The sequence below is a fragment of the Myripristis murdjan genome, chromosome 13, assembly GCF_902150065.1.
Source record: "Myripristis murdjan chromosome 13, fMyrMur1.1, whole genome shotgun sequence".
NCBI classification, from domain to species: Eukaryota; Metazoa; Chordata; class Actinopteri; order Holocentriformes; family Holocentridae; genus Myripristis; species Myripristis murdjan.
Genome location: NC_043992.1, coordinates 35,347,235 through 35,364,199, shown reverse-complemented (window position 1 = coordinate 35,364,199; position 16,965 = coordinate 35,347,235). Strand labels below are relative to the sequence as shown.

At 41.0% G+C, this 16,965-nt stretch overlaps 2 protein-coding genes across 2 annotated transcripts in view; one reads left to right on the top strand and one right to left on the bottom strand.

The window, feature by feature from the left end:
- nbeab (neurobeachin b) overlaps nucleotides 1-16,965 on the bottom strand; it is a 138,068-nt gene that overhangs the window by 44,727 nt on the left and 76,376 nt on the right. The gene's annotated exons all lie outside the window — the stretch shown is intronic.
- Nucleotides 14,545-16,906, top strand: mab21l1 (mab-21-like 1). Its single transcript, XM_030067294.1, has one exon. The coding sequence runs from the start codon at nucleotides 14,946-14,948 to the stop codon at nucleotides 16,023-16,025; it is 1,080 nt and encodes a 359-aa protein (XP_029923154.1). The 5' UTR covers nucleotides 14,545-14,945; the 3' UTR covers nucleotides 16,026-16,906.

The following is a 16,965-nucleotide window of genomic DNA, read 5'->3' as shown; positions in this document are numbered from 1 at the left end:
CGCACTTTTACTTTTAGCTCTAATCCTTTTTAGGTCCCGCCAAGATTTATAATAAAGTGTGCCTGAGCATCAAAGCATGTTTTTCATCTGATCCTCCTTTATATGACAACTGTTATGAAGTGCAGAAATATGAAAATGTGAAAGATTCCCCCAGATTATAGGAAAGCAGCGTTGCACTTGGTTTCTCTCTCTTAGACCCATATCTCAACTTCAATAAAGTAGCAGGATCCTAATGCAGGTATTGGGGGAAAACAAGATACAGATTTGCATAATCAGTGTCACTATACATTTAGGTGGTAACTGGAGTGTGGCAAGATGACACTGCTCGGGTGCTCTGGCAAGACCAGTGGGATAAAGGAGATGAATATGCATTAAACACGCTGGCAGATCACTGCCCCAAATGTCCAGCCAAGTTTGTCAATAACATTTATGTCATGAACAGCATTTCACGCACATTAGCAGGCCCTGCAGCGCTGTCTTAAACACTGCTATGGTGGGATAGGTGGGAGGAGCTCTTTTCCTGGTTTTTAAAACCTGCTTGAAGAGTCAAGGCCCTGTACCCATGCTATATATATGTGTGTGTGTGTGCTAAAGCTTAAACCCCCCATTAAGTACTAAACATAGTTATTTAGAGTTCAAATGTGCTCACAAGTCAAAAATTTATAAAACTCAACACTTAGCCACTTGTAGCCTGTATAAGGCATCCAAGTTATTGGAGACAATGCATTTGGTGGCCTGGCTTGCAAAGGAAAAGAATCCATATCTAAAAGTTTTATCCAATGATCTACATTTTAAAAAATTATATCATATGTAAGGGTCAAAACTAAGTAAATTATACAAGCAAATTCATATGTTCAGTACACACATATGGACAACCAGACACACTCACAAATACCCACCTTTTTGCACACACTAGTACTGTGTAGCAGGCGTCTGACTCATCACAAGAGCATTTTAATTTTCCTCACCCCTTGACCCTAAGCCAGCAGAAAAGCAACTACAGTGAGCATCACACAGTTGTACTGTATCAAGTTCTATTTGAATGCTGCTGATCTCCATAATATGCAATAACCAGTGGGTAACTTCTTGCAATTGGCATTGTAGAAAAACATAAATGGAGACAAAAACAGAATGCAGAAGTGGAAACTTTGTTAGGCCTACTTTAGTACTTCAGACACAAGAAAATCTGCATATGTATATGGGTAAGGAAACGGAGACAATGAACATATGAACATGTGCAAGCACTCACCTGCCCACCCACACACACACACACACACACACACACACACACACACACACACACACACACACACACACACACACACACATGCATAGACCAATACCCACACACACACACACACACACACACTTAGTGAGCACATCATCCAGATAAATAGCTTGAGAATGCCTTCACTAAGGAGCTTGAGAGAAGGGATGCAGTCATTTGGTATGGGGTCCTTTCAGCAAGCCTTCACTAATGGGACTTTTTCAGGGACTTGTCAGCCTTAAGATGACTGAAATCTTCCTGGCCTGGGTACCAGCTTCCTCTGGCTGCCACTGAGAGTGCCAAGCTGATCGCTTTAAATCCCGCTTTTCTTTTTTTTTTTTTTTCTTTTTTTTTTGGTGGTGTGTGGGAGGGAAGGGATAGGGGCTCAGAGCAAGACAGAGAAGAAGAGAAAGAAAGAGACAAGGATGGAGAGCCGGAGAGACAGAGGAGGAGAGAGAGAAAGAGCAAGTGGTTAGAGGAGAGGGCCTGATGAGCAATGAGCGCCTCACTCGTCCTCAATTAATCTTGTCTCTCTACCTTTGCTTTGGCGCTTCCCTCAGCACCAAGGTAATAACGACACCCTCATCCATTATCCTTTTATCCCTGTTATTCACTGGGAATTGCTTAATAATATGTTACAGATTTGTCTCCCTTCGTATAATTCTTTCTGTCATTCGCAGTATATCATCTGGAAAACACACAGCCCCCTTTCCGCCGGACGCTCTTTGAGGATTATCGTGGGTGACACCTTCGGGATGCAGCCAGAATCTAGAGCATCATTTTTTCAGGCATAAAGTGGAATTACCCTGACTTATCTGTCATTGCCAAAAGCACAACAAGCCATTCAGGGCCAAAGCAAAGGTGGAACAGGTTCTTATCAGCTTCTGTGAACACGAATGCTTGTAAATTTATGCTAATGAGGGCCTTTTGTCATCCAGGCTCACCCCTTGGGGCTGAACGGGGCTTGCACAGGATGATAATCTGGCTGTTGAGTACGCTAGATAATTTGTATTTTATCCTCATGTAATTATATAGTTTAAATCTTTTTACTAATGCTAATCCTATGGCATGAGGAAATGTCTTACCTATGTCTATGGTTCTCAGAGGAGCTACTCAGCGTACATCTGACTCTCTCTCATAAAAATCACGTAGGAGGAGTGCAGCACTGATATAATTACTCTGACTTTCTGTAGCTCGTGCTAAGAATCCCCATATCATTTTGATCCACCTTAGCAGGCAGGCAGGAAGCCAAGCTCACAGCCCTGGGCTATGGGAGACAACTCAGAAAGGTGAAAATGCGGTAGCGCAGCTGAGAGAGCCCTCCCCGTTTTTGTCAAGAAAGAAAGATGGAGGAAAAATGGACAGAGAAGAGTAAAAGTAAGTGTACTAGGGCAGCTCTGCTCAGCCTTTGGGGTGTCTCTGCTGTCCAGTGGGACTCCAGGCCATCTTGTGTGCCTGCCAAAGCCGACAGCCCCTGACAAGCTGCTTGGCGTGCTGTAATTTGACTAATTACATTGGATTAGACCATATTAATGCAAGCTGTTTTCTCCAGGGTCACTGACCCACCCAATGTGGCCCTTCCTAGTTTCCCTCTATTCTGGTTACACAAAAGATACACAAGAAAGAAATCTTTGTTTCCTTAAATTATGAAAGAATGAACATGTATCTGTGTCACTGTAATTATTTTTCCAATGGCTGAATGTGTCGCAAAAGATCCACGACTAAGAAGGAGCAGGCTGTATCTCCACACACTTTCCCGAGGCACATCGTCATGGGATTCTTTGATAACAAACTGAATCCCTTGCCTTCTTTATCTCTCCGTAGGAGAGGAAAAACAAAATAAGGACTTCTATGAATCTCACAGACGTCCTGTAGTTCATAAATGATTTTCTTGCACAGAGGGAGGGCTTCTCTACATGTTGACAACAAGAGTGCAAAATTTCATTTTAATTTCACTTTTATCTTAGCAAAATATTAAGGAAGAAATCTGAGTACTGATGCACTGTTTTCATAGTGTGAAATGTGGTTGGGTCCCACAAATGCTTTTCTTTTTCTGAGCAAATGTGTTGAAATCTGTGTGTTAGGAATATTTAAAGAATTGTTATTTGAGCCACTTTAACAATTAATATATAGATAAACTTATAAAAACACCAAAGAATAGCTATTTATACATAGAGGGAGAGAAAAAACTCTCCATTTGCATTTGCAAAAATCCAAAGTGAATTCTTTCACATTGGGAAACGGGGGAAATGAGCCATAGAATATGTGTGTTTTAATACAACTGCTCTCCGAATTGTACCAAATCAATTTGAGTTTCACACAATAGAGAAGTAGCTCCACTATTTGTATGTGCTCCTCTGCCTTGAACACGGTGTAATAATAGTCTTAAACCAGGCGTTATAAAGACAGAATACCAAAGAGGCTTACAGCCTTGGTTTCATGAAACATTTAGGCAAAAGTTCCAAGGGCTGGGGATGATGAAAGAAGGTAAGCTTGAAAATGGGCTTCTGGGATCCACAGCCCTTATTGTACAGAAGTCACATCAAATTAATACTGAGGGCCATTTGCAGCCTTTCTTCTCCTGAGCTTTTCAGAACGGATTAAGCTATGAAAACTCAGAAATTACTAAAGCACCTATTAGGCATTATGCTTACCCTTTCTTCTCTTTCCCTTTGAAAGCAATTGAATGTGCTTCAATTCACTCACTTCACAAAGAGAAGTTGTTTGCATACTTAACTGAGCGCTAATTTTATAAAATGTGTGATGTAAAACATACATTTCCACTTGCGCTATAAGAAGCGATGCCAAATATATGCAAATAAAAACAGATTTATTTATTTATTTATTTTTAAATTTTATATAGGTAGATACAATTGTTCGTGCAATTAATCAATTTTCTGTGGATTTGTAATAAATGTAATACATGTGAAAATTACGATGCTGAAGGATTCTGTGAGGTTGCTGGTTGTGGCTCAGTGTGATGATGGAGTCCATGGTATTCAGAGAGTTTGCTGAAAGCCTCTGAGAGTGTTTCCACACTGCTGAAGGGCCAGTATGGCTGGAGCTCTCTCAGGCTCTCTGCACCCTTCTTTGCTCTCTCAAAGCCTGTTCAAAGGAGTGCGGGGAGTGCATGAATTGTAATTATAGCTCCTAACAGGATTCAAGAGGACCCAAACGATAGCACTTGAGAACCAGGTCGTGTGGAGTTAAACGGCTGTCAGACACTCAAAGCTCCCCAGCATGTGAACCAGCCCACAAAGGCTGGCCATGTCCACTTCCAAGGCCCTCCTACCTACTTTCTCTCTCATAGAGAGAGATTAAAGATCAAATATGGGGCCTTTAAAGGACCACAACTATATGGCCTTTTTGCATTTTCTCTCACATTCCACTTTTCAAAAAGAGGTAACATTTTCTATGTATAAATATAGTACACACTGAAGTTGAAAACTTAGGTTATGGTGAAAATAAAGTAGCAGCTACTAGTATGAGATTGAATTGCATGAATGTCAATAAACCATACAATCAGTTTGTGAAAGAAAATGTTCTTTTAGTGAAGTCAAAAAGAAAGAAATGCTTGATAAAATTCAAGAAGAATGAGACAATGCCAGGGGAGCAGGTGAGAGGGGGAAGACCGAGCAGTATCAGAGGTAAGGTAATTGGCACCACCTGAGAAACCAACCAAGCCACAGCGTCAGATTATCTCCCGACCTCACCTTCAGAATAACGGAAAAGATCATCTGTGCTCCCCAGACAGTTTCAATGACTCACCAGGGCACAAGCCCCCTCAATACACATTAAAGAGACCAGCCCTCAGTCAGACCCTATCCATGTCCAGCCCCATCCTCTCCCCCAAACACACCGAAAAGAACCAACCTGCAGCGTGAAGCCCCTATGTATGACCCTTATTAAACTCCTAATTGGATTGAGAGCTGCTAAGAAGAAAAATTCAACATAGTTCATTCAGCTAAGATTTTCTTTGGCATTCCTTCCAGTAGTTTGCCCCTCCAACAATAACATTCAAAATCAAGTGACTGAAAACTTTTTTTTCCCTTTTCAAAACACAACCAGATTTTCCAAAAATGGGAGTATAGGCAAAACCTTTTTCACCTTTTCTTTTAAGGCAAAGGGCTATTTGATTTTCACAGGGTGCAAGTGACAGGCTGAAACAAAGCCTAGCGCTGGCCATTGTGTAGCCTTTCGCTGTTGTAATGGTCTTAAAATGGCTACAAGCAGGGTCCTATTCAGTGGTGACCACGCTGCTCAGCTCTGCTCTCCATATCCAAGACAAACTCCACACTAAGCGGGAACTCTGTGAGGTCAGCTTATCAGTGAAAAAGGGACCGAGTTCACTCATAACGCCGTCTCAGTCTATCAGTGCCTGTAAGAACTTCACAACACATTTGCACCAATTATAGACAATAAAAACTGCCATAACAACAACATCAATCAAGTTCATTACAGAAAATGACATAATGACAATAATTACAATAATATCTCATTAAGAGAGAGAATGAGAGACAGGGGAGAATTAATAGCAGACAGGTGTACAACACACTGCAATTATGGAACCTGAAATTAGTTCATTGCCTCAAGGCAAACAGAAGAGAAAGGGAAGGCTGTGTGTGCGTGTGTGTGTGTGTGTGTGTGTGTGTGTGTGTGTGTGTGTGTGGGAGCAGGGCTGGGAGAGGGACTGATAGAGAGAGGCTCACTGACAAAAAGGAATTGCAAATAAGCAAACAAAAATGTCTTAAATGTGTAAATTAGGGAGAAAAATAAGAGGGAAAAGCAGCTTTTCCCTGCAGACTGGTGCCTTAGATGAGAGGGGAGCAGCGAAACGTGATCAAGGGGAGCCGTGGAGCGGTGCGGCAGGCGTCAAGATGAGCACTCAGCCAGCGAGTGGCAGCTTCTCCTTTTCCAGTCAATCATTCATTACAGAGCCAAGTGCTGTGGAGGAGTGCCTCCTCTTTTTGACCTATCATATTACTGCCTCTGTAAACTCCTAATCCCCCCTTCGTTAGATGGTGTCAACAGCCGACATGCTCTCACCCTGCTGCAGCACTCCCTGCTCAGACACCTCCCAAGCCCTGCCAAGACCAGAGAATTGACACTCTAATAAAATCGTTTGAAATTTAACAAGGTAGAACGGCATAACTTTATCATTCTTTTTGGTGCCTCCATCCACCTTGTTGGCTTCCCTGTTTTGCTTTTTTTTCTAAATTCTCTTCAACTTGGAGAAATTTCACTCACTCGTTTCTTTACTTTTGCTTTTGTTTGAGTGACCATCACTTCCAGATTCCCATTTCCAGGGAAGTAAAACAAAAAAGTCAGGCTTAAGCTGTTCAATCTTTCATTGGCCGGCCTGAGCAGCCATCGGGACGGTTCTTTTAGCCTCGGGGCTGTTCCTGAGCAGGTGAAAGCCTAGAGGCAGGAACCTGCACATCAGCACTTCCTCGTCCATCATGACTCTTTCATGGGGAGCCCATCTCCTCCTCTAATAGAGCCCAGTGAGATGACTGCTCTAATGAGTCCAACAGACGAAAGCCCAGCAGGGGAAAACAACATTCAGATACATCTCCGCACACCCAGGGCTTGCACCAATCAGGACTCACTGTGTGTATGTTGTTATTTGGGTAAACAAAGGAATCATAATGTTGGTTTGTGGGCAAAGGCTGCAGAAAGGGAAACCAGATGAGTCTTTGGTGTTTTGGCATCTTTCCAAAGGAGCCTTGGAGTGGGCACCACTGAATTTAGTTGGAGAAGTTACTATATAGCAATCAAGTGCATCACAGGCACGTGTAAACAAATCACACACATCAGCGTTCACGAACACGTTGCACACTCCCTCACTCACTTGCACGGGCACACAGAACCACAAAACCACTGGCACACACAATGTGATGTGTGAAAAGGGTTTAGGTAGGGTCTCAGTTTAAGCTGACAGATACCAGATAGTAGATACTCAAGGAAATGACACACATTGCTGATTTATGATGGTTCTGAATTGAACTGAATGTGACACTGTCACAACATGACTATTTCACATGAGTGAAGCATAGCAAAGTTAATGCATTTTTTTTTTTACAATCATTTTTTAATGACAAATAGCACCGAGATTATGTAGTCTGTGAGGATCTTAAAATATCTTACCTCATTGGAAAATATATGTAAATTTGTGAGATAAATTTTGTCATGGCTGCGACACACCTTCCATATAACACAGTTTGAGTGATGTTAATTACCGTATAAAATAAGCAATTGGCATCCTGCCCCATATGTCCCACTTTTTCAGTGAGAAAGATAGAAATGAGGAGGGGTAGATTTGATTGTGACATGCTCTCCGTCTGCGCACCACAATGTGTGGCTTTGCCAGTAACAGGCTAATATTCAGCACAGCTCACCACCACCAGAACTAATCAAAGTAGACAAAATGTCTCTGCTGCCATCTTTGTCTAGCATCCGCTCAGGGTGAGCCTCCCTCTTTCCCTCCATTCCTTTTCACCTCCCCTCTTTCCCTCGCTCTTGAAGGGAGGGTGACAGCAGCATAAAATGGTGGCGTGCAAATGTGCCTTCCATGTGGCAGCAGCAGTGGGGGTGACGGGCCAGGCCGGGGCCAGTGCTATCAGCAGTATGTGGCTGTTGCTTTGAACAAACTGGATGGTCGCCATGGTGGATCAGGGCCGCCTGATGAGACACCAGCGGTTACAAACAAAAGCAGCTCAATATCAAATCAGGGAACAGAACCCACCCAGCCCCAGCAGAAAACTGTCAGTTCTTAAATAAATATATGAAATAATGTTGGTTTGTTAATACATCATTGTACACCACCACCCATTCCAAATAGACAGTTTTACAGGAATTTTTCTTTAATGCGCTGTAGTGTATGAACAGAAAGAAAAGAAAAGTGAGTCATACATTTTTCGGGAATTTAGAGTGCTACCATCATATTTGAATTAAATATAAAAAATATGAAAAACCTTAGATGAAGAGGTCACTTAAATACAACAACTTCAGAAACATACTTTATTTGGAGCATACTGAACAAACAAAGCTCAGTCCCCTCATCCAGCAATTTGTGGGTGGGTGTCAGTTCACCCTGAGCTCACAGAGGATGATGAAGCAAGGGCATAAATCACAGGGTGAAACAAGGCAGTCTCCTCCGATTCATTAATGGAAATGATCTGTCAATATGCTGGAGTGAATTCACACGTGTCAGCTGGGCTCAGCACACAATGGGCCAGCCAACTTATGAACTCCCAGCACCACTCTGCCGAGTCCATAAAACAACTGGCAACGCCGCTGGGGAGCACCCCGAGACACCACCCTCTTGCACAGACCACCAGATGACACAGATGGGGCGAAACCAAACAAAGAGGAGACTCCCTTTGTACAAAGTGGGACCCCTTTCAAAAGCCATTCATGCAACAAATTGGGGAAATCTGGCCATGCAACACTCGGGGTTTGCGCTTTTATTAGCGTGAGCTTTACGTCACAGTAAGTGAAATCAGATTTATGGCTTTCTGCTACAAAGGTGGTTGAAAACAAGTCTACTTTTTAGACGCTAAAACTTTTTCTCCAGTTATATTAACCAAGAACACTCTGTTAAAGCAGCAGGCATGAGGCCATTTCACCAGCCAGGTTACACTTCACCATCTTGCATAACAACAACCCAAACATCAGCTAAATAAAAGCTAATGAGGAAAACTAACGCTGATCTATGCTCACACGTCCTCTCTCACAGAGCTGATAGATTGTTTGGCTAAATATAGAACTAGCACTTCTAGCATGACAAATATCCATTGTGAAATCATCTTGAAAGTCTGACATATTTCTGCTTGGTGAGAGAAACATAAGTTAATTAGAGGCTCTATTTTCTGTTCACTGAATCAGTTAAACAACAGCAAGTAATGATTCTTCCGATTCCTAGGGACAAGAGGGCATTATCGTTTGTCATAGGTAATGTAGGGCACTCCTCCACATTATGGCACCTCTAAACAATATCCACCTTGAGTCCTTAAGGCAAGCCATCAGCTAGGGAGGTTTATTGTCATGTAAGACACTGAATATGTGCACACAAGCTTTCTCTTATTAGGCCCTCTGCATTTTTCTTTACTTGTTCTTTCTCAGCTGCACACTGTGCTGCTGCTGCAATCTGCATAGAGAGACATTTGTCATCATTAGCCCTGCTCTGACAGTTGGCACCCGGCACCTCAGATCTCTAGGACTGGCAATTATGAACCCTTCATTCCTTATTTAGGCAACATTGCCTAATTTCATCACAGGCCTCACCACCAGCATTTGATTACCAGAGTCCCAAACCTAAAATATTCTCCTAATTTTGCTCATTCTCTTTGTTTTGTGTTTCAGTCCACTCCTACTCCTAGATCACATCACATTAGGGAGAGAAGGGGTGTTCAATTAATCTGAGATTTAAAATTATTTATTGGACACAAGGGCTGCAGTGAATATTGTGTGGATGAGTATCATGGGGTCAGTGGGCAGATGATTACAGCGCCCACCTTTAGATGGTAGACATCTCCCAGACATTAAGATTAATCACACTGCCACTGGCGCATTGTTGTCTTTAACATCAGGCAAGATGGAAACCAAGAGGATAGTTTTCCTCATAAAACAAAACAAAACAAAACAAAAAAATAGCACACATGTTTATAAATAAACTGGTGAATTGTTGAAAATCCAAGTCGAACCAATTTGTAGAAACCAACAGGAATAAACATGCAAAATGAAGGAATAATAAACCAGCTACAATCCTGCTGCAGTCTGCAGTACACGCAATGTTTAGCGTTGTCATGTAGAACGAAATACGGCGCTTAACTGTGTGCTAATAAAAAGAGCAGAAAACACTGCACCAGCACTTTCAGTGCACCCTGCCAAGTGGATAACCTATGCAGGAAAAAAGGGCACAGAACACAATGTAATGCTGTATTTTCTTTTGTGAAGCAAACCACACATTTTCTGGGTCGTTATTTTGCCAAATAAAACGGAATTGTATTAATGCTAAATTGATGCAAATACATGCATGTAATTTATCACAAAGGCTGACAAGCATACCATATTGAAGAGGGGAGGGGTGAAGGGCCAAATGAAGCTGAGACAATCAATTAATTTTCATAATTTACACTTCTCTCCTCCCTTCCATTTTCAGAAAATATCCATCATGGTGCAAAGTTTGGTATATTTTGTGTGCGTGTGCGTGTGCGTGTGTGTGTTTGTGTGTGTGTGTGTGTGAGTGTATCTCATGGGCCTGATTCAAAGTGAACAGGGCCTGTCTGGTTGATCACTAGAGGGTCTCCAAGAGCCTCTGGCTATGTTGTCCGGCTTCCTGACTTCTCACAGAAGGAGGCTGCTAATACACGGTGGAAAATAAAACAAATGAATGGACACAATCCAAAGGGGGTCACAGTGTGAGGCGCAGGGCCCAAAAATTAACTGGCTTCCCACAGAGACACCATATTGCTTGGAATAATGATTCCCTGTTTATTAAAAATCCCAATGACAATTTGATTTTGGGACAAATGAAATTGTAGAAAATGTGTCAAAATGAATGGCTATCCCATGAGATTAAAATATATTACTTCTCACAGTCTGCAAAGCCAGTGCTGATCTCACATCTCTGCAGTGACACTGCTCCTAATCTGATTTATAGAGAAATATGTCACCCCATTAACTCCACTTGGACTAATCTGCACATTGGCTTGGGAACTAGCTAGTAAACTCCCTTTGGCTGGGATCTAGCTTGAGACTTTCCCCCCAAAAATAAAATGACCCCAGAAATGTAATGAAATAGTATAAGCAAGACCTTATTTGTCCTTGAGTAATAGGATTATAAATAGAGTAAAATGTTATCCATGATTATGATGCCAATTAGAAGACTGTTGGTTATAAGGGCCTTGATCCAGCTTAAAATAAGCTTTATGTTATACTTAGATAATGGCGTTGCCTATTTCGGCAAAAGCAGTTAGATAATATTACAAATTGCAGCAAAAATAATAAAAAGACAATTCAATAAATATGTAGTGAAAACCTTTGTTTATAATACATGAGTTAGACAAAGTGCCACAGAGGACTTCTTTTGTCAAATGGGACATATAAATGTCTATTTTTATTGAGCATGGAATTTTGTTTTTCTTCCTTGGATGCCAGATTGAGATTTTTTTTTTTTTTATAATTTTTATTACAGTTGGCAAGATATATAATTCACTGCAAATTTAATATGTATACAGCTATCTTAAACTATTCAGAATAAATATAATTATGTCTATTGGTCTTTGTACATGTGTATTAGCAAAATGCTTATATCTGTGTAGAAAGTCTATAAACTTTTGAAGATAAAAAGCTAAATTAATCATCATACATTTAATGTCCCTGTCTATATTCAATGGAATATCATTTCAAGCCATTCAAAGTATGAGCGGTGTCATTATCGGGCCATTTTGATCATCAAACAAGAACTACTGACCCTATGCCCAGCCATGCTGACAGGAGGATCAGTCTTGCTAGAAGAAAGGAAAAAGAAAAATGGTGGAGAAAAAAATGAATAAGTGTGGAGGCATGCTCTGGAAACAAAGAGGCCTTCAAAACAGGGTCACATGCTTGTGCAAAATTAAGGGAAGTAGAAGTCATTGTATTGATTTACACAATCATGCATGCATTTTGCTGGGTCAGAAATAGGCCTGTGCTGGAATCGCAGCCTCATATATCACACTGGAGGGCCTCCAATAGCCTGGCGGGATGGCGAATTAAGCAACAAAGCTTGCAATGTTGTAATGGTAAAGATATGGGTAAGAGGACTGGACTGTCTTAGGCCAGACTTGACAACTGCTGGAGCCTTGGAACTGAAGAGCAGGTTGAGTTACTGTAAGATCTGTGCAGCCACATGCTTTAGATTAAGAGGTGATAATCTCAATGAAAATCCCCCTTCTATCACGCATACGGATGGCCAAAGGCTGGAGCACAAACTCAGAGGTGCAACGGGATTCGGAGATATCTGACTTGGAGCGAGATAGTCTGAACAGCAAGGCTTGTCTGGTTCCAATAAAAGGCAAGTACCTGCTGAGCAACAGACAGTGAGGGAGCAAGAGAAAAAGTGTATCAAAGCCTGAGCGGGAAGAAGCATTTAGCTACCTCTCGCCAAATGAAAACCTCCAAAAAATGTCCTCTATATTACCCCAAAATGTGGCCGTACGAATTTTTGTCATTGGCTGTGAAATTTAATCAAGTGAAAATATTATGTTGGGAACTAGTACACCAACCTAACCTTTTTGTTTTATTTGAAAATAAGCCTCCACATAGCCACAACAAGACCCACCATGTGTTTGGGGGGGAAAAGTACACAAATTGTGAACCTCTATCTGTAATTTCTGCCTGGTAACAGTGTGAAATTATCACTTGAGCTTGCCAAGAGGCTGCTGGCAGTGTGGCCCTTGACAGGCTGTGATGATAATGGGAGTCACCTATCTATCAGGATCCTTCCCCCCACACGCCACCTCCTGCCCAGCCACATCCATATATGCTCTCCTCAAAGTCAGGGCTGACGAGCAGCGGTTTGCCCTCATAATGTCTGGTTTTATGCAGTTCTGACTACAGCGGAGATGAGTGTAAATGCCTTTGTGTTCCTTATCTGATCCATGCAACATTATCTTTTTGAAGTCCTCTTCAAAGCGTGCACTGTACCTTGTGAGATGGAGTGCCAGTGGAATAATGAGAGCCAGAGAGGGTTTGGTATGGGTGCAGGATCTCTTTATTGTGAATCATTGTCTATCAAACCAGCAGTTTGCATCTAACAAAAAGCCTATTGTGGGGTTGCATATGGAATACTAAGCCATTTAAATCATCATCAGAATTAATCGCAATTAATAGCTCTTAATTTAGTTTCCTTAATTTAAAAAAGAAAAAAAAATCAAACTGTAAATACATATGTATACTGTCCCCATTGTGATTACAGACAAAAATATTAATTTCCATTAATATAACATTAGCCTGTATAATAAGCATAGTGATTAACTTCATTTTAATAATTATGCCTATTCACTAAAATTTTCTTGTGAAAAGAATGATAAAAATAAATAATTTACATATTACCTGAAATTGCAAAATGCAATTTTAATGGAGAAAAAAAAAACATGTTAACAATACATGCAAACAGTTACTCACTGAGTTTCCTGTCACTTGGCACATTAATGCAATAATGCATTGCAACACATATGAAAAATAGTTTTCATGTTGGCTGAATTTTCAAAGATGATAAAAATAAAGGCTGTATAAATGTAAAAATCACAAGTGTAAAAGATTTGTTTTTCAGATTTTAACGAGTTAAAATTACGGCACGGACTATTAGTGCAAAACGGATTACAGGCTGTTCGTGCAAAGTAAAAAAAAAAAACAACAAAAAAACAAAACTTAAAATTTAAAGTAAAAGTTTAAAAAAGCACAACAAGTAGGCCCACTCAATATTCGCGTTAGCATACTGTACAAGCTCAACTCATAAACTTGCCTGGGAATCAGAATCGTGGCAACGAGGACCTTCGTCATCGACATAAATACTAGCCAATTTTAAAATAAAAAATGAATAATCTTATCTTTTTTCACTTTTGGAAATTCGACTGGTACTTATGAAAATGAATATGCCACTCATAAAATATAAGATTAGTAAAGGACACAAATTGGGCCATATCATGATTATTTTTAATTACATGCCTTGCAGATAATGGAATCACAAAACGCACAAAATAAACTTAATCGTATATATACACATAGTTTGAGTGACAAGTTGGACTAGCCCCATATAACCCCATAAAGACACCCCTCTAATTTCCCATTTGGATCTAATTTGGAAGCAATTCTCAGTATCAATAACGGCCCAATTCAATAAAAGAAAAAAAAATGATAAAAATGTAAATTACTGGGCATGTGAAGTACTTAATTTTCAAACGACATCAAGCCTTTAGTAATTCTAAATCCACCTACTGTATCCTAAATGATTCAGTATAGCAGACTATAAAAGCAGATGATAGAGTCCAAAGAAAGGCAATGTGAAGCAGGGAACGGCTGTTTTTTTCCTCTCTCCAAATGCGTAGGTGTACTTCCGCTCCTCGATATACTACTACCTTTACTTTTTACTTGTATATAACACCCGGGGATGAATTTGTTTTCGATAAACTGGGAAGCGGTGACGCATCGGACAGCGATTGGACATCTTGGTTTCAACCCCTCCCTTATAATAAAGTGAGTGTGTGTCTCCCTGTTGTAAAACACAGCAACACCGGCCGCCTGCGTCAGGAGCGCACACTCCACTCTGCGCAATTACGCGGACACCTAACTAACGAGTGATTAGAAAAAACAAAAAAACAAAAAAACAAGAAAAGCAAGATTTTTTTCCGACTACTGAACCTTTCAAGGCTGTAATGGACTTTTAATCTGGCTATCCTGGACTTGCTTCGGGAACTTCAATACAGTTTATGGTATAACAGCTGTGATATTATTATGATATGATTATTGCGCATGTGCTCTGAGCACAGCTAGGAATAGTTACCTTTAAATACATTTTTTCTTTTTAAATAGCTTTCTTTCTTCTCTAAAATTGGCTCCCGTACAAACAGCCGCGTTGGATCCCTCGGCTTATTGCGAGACTCCGGTATACAACCCGGATCTCTGCCCTAATATGATAGCCGCCCAGGCAAAGTTGGTGTATCACCTCAACAAATACTACAACGAGAAATGCCAATCTCGAAAAGCAGCGATCTCCAAGACCATCCGGGAGGTGTGCAAGGTGGTGTCGGATGTCCTAAAGGAGGTCGAGGTGCAGGAGCCCCGCTTCATCAGCTCCCTGAGCGAAATGGAGAATCGTTTCGAGGGACTGGAGGTCATATCTCCGACCGAGTTCGAGGTTGTGCTCTATCTAAATCAGATGGGAGTATTCAACTTTGTGGATGACGGGTCTCTCCCGGGGTGCGCCGTGCTCAAGCTCAGCGATGGCCGCAAGAGAAGCATGTCTCTCTGGGTTGAATTCATCACAGCCTCCGGTTACCTCTCGGCTCGCAAGATCCGGTCGAGATTTCAGACATTGGTGGCGCAGGCAGTGGATAAATGCAGCTACAGAGATGTTGTCAAAATGGTCGCTGACACAAGTGAGGTGAAGTTACGCATTAGAGACAGATACGTGGTGCAAATCACGCCGGCTTTCAAGTGCACTGGGATATGGCCACGAAGCGCTGCGCACTGGCCTCTCCCTCATATCCCCTGGCCGGGACCTAACCGAGTAGCAGAAGTCAAAGCAGAGGGTTTCAATCTTTTATCCAAAGAGTGTTACTCGCTGAACGGCAAGCAGAGCTCAGCAGAGAGCGATGCCTGGGTGTTGCAGTTCGCCGAGGCCGAGAACCGACTCCTCTTGGGAGGATGCAGGAAGAAATGCCTGTCAGTCCTCAAAACATTACGCGACCGTCACCTTGAACTGCCTGGACAGCCTCTGAACAACTATCACATGAAAACTTTGGTTTCGTACGAGTGTGAGAAGCATCCAAGGGAGTCGGACTGGGATGAGAACTGCCTCGGTGATCGCCTGAACGGGATACTATTGCAGCTTATTTCATGTTTGCAGTGCAGAAGGTGCCCGCATTATTTCCTGCCCAATTTAGACCTGTTTCAAGGAAAACCTCATTCGGCTCTAGAGAACGCAGCCAAACAGACTTGGCGACTGGCAAGAGAAATACTGACCAACCCCAAAAGCTTGGAGAAACTCTGAGGTAAAGATGTTAGTTCACCTCGTCTTAAAATGGTGGTAAAGAGGCCTATTAAGCTCCTACACGGACAGAAAAAAAAATGCCAACCTGTTTTCAGAGTCTTGTGAAATATATGACTGTCCTCTGTTGTTGAATATGTTTTGGCCTAGCCTATTCCAAGATGAGTTTTATGATGGTTTAATTTACCAATAGCCTACCGCTTTTTTGGCGGTGTCAATATTTAGGAGCAAATTTAAATTATTGGCTATCAGTAATCAGAAAAGCCACCCTATAACAGTGGTGTCTTTTCTTTCCGTGCCACACGGCTGCCTAAACACTTAATTTCCTTAAATGCTTTAAAATAAAGCCCCGTGACAAGCCTTGAAAATAAAACACATCTGTACATTTATTACTGTAAATACATTCATAGATTGTGATTCCAGTGGTCTGAAATTGTGAATGTTGTTCTGTGATACGTAAATAGGATCCCATCTGTTTAAATCTACTCCTGAACTTTTTCTCTTTTTTTATCTGGTAGGAAAGTTATTAATTTATACTTGCATCAGTGGTAGTCTGATTCATCTGTTTTCAATGGACATTTTCTAATTTTAAAAGTTTACATTTTGATGGTAGGCCTACAACATTTGTTACATTTAAAACATTCCATAATTTTACTTGAATTATTATTTAAAATACTCGAGCATTTTTTGTTGTTGTCTTTCTACACCTTGCTTAGGGCCTACATGATAAAAAGTGAAAATAATAAAATATATATAGTATATATATTACAGTCTAATTGAAAAAAATGCACTTGAAATACACTGGATTATAACATCTGTGATCTGATTTTTAAATTTCTGTCTTTGATTTAATTTAAAGAGTTAATAAAACAAGCTGTTTTATATTTGTGTCCCATTATGGTTTTATTAACTGTGTTTTTGACAATAGTGGAGCAGCCCTAAT

What these genes read in the sequence shown, in the direction of transcription:
- mab21l1 (XM_030067294.1), top strand. Translation starts at nt 14,946, where the DNA reads ATGATAGCCGCCCAGGCAAAGTTGGTGTATCACCTCAACAAATACTAC.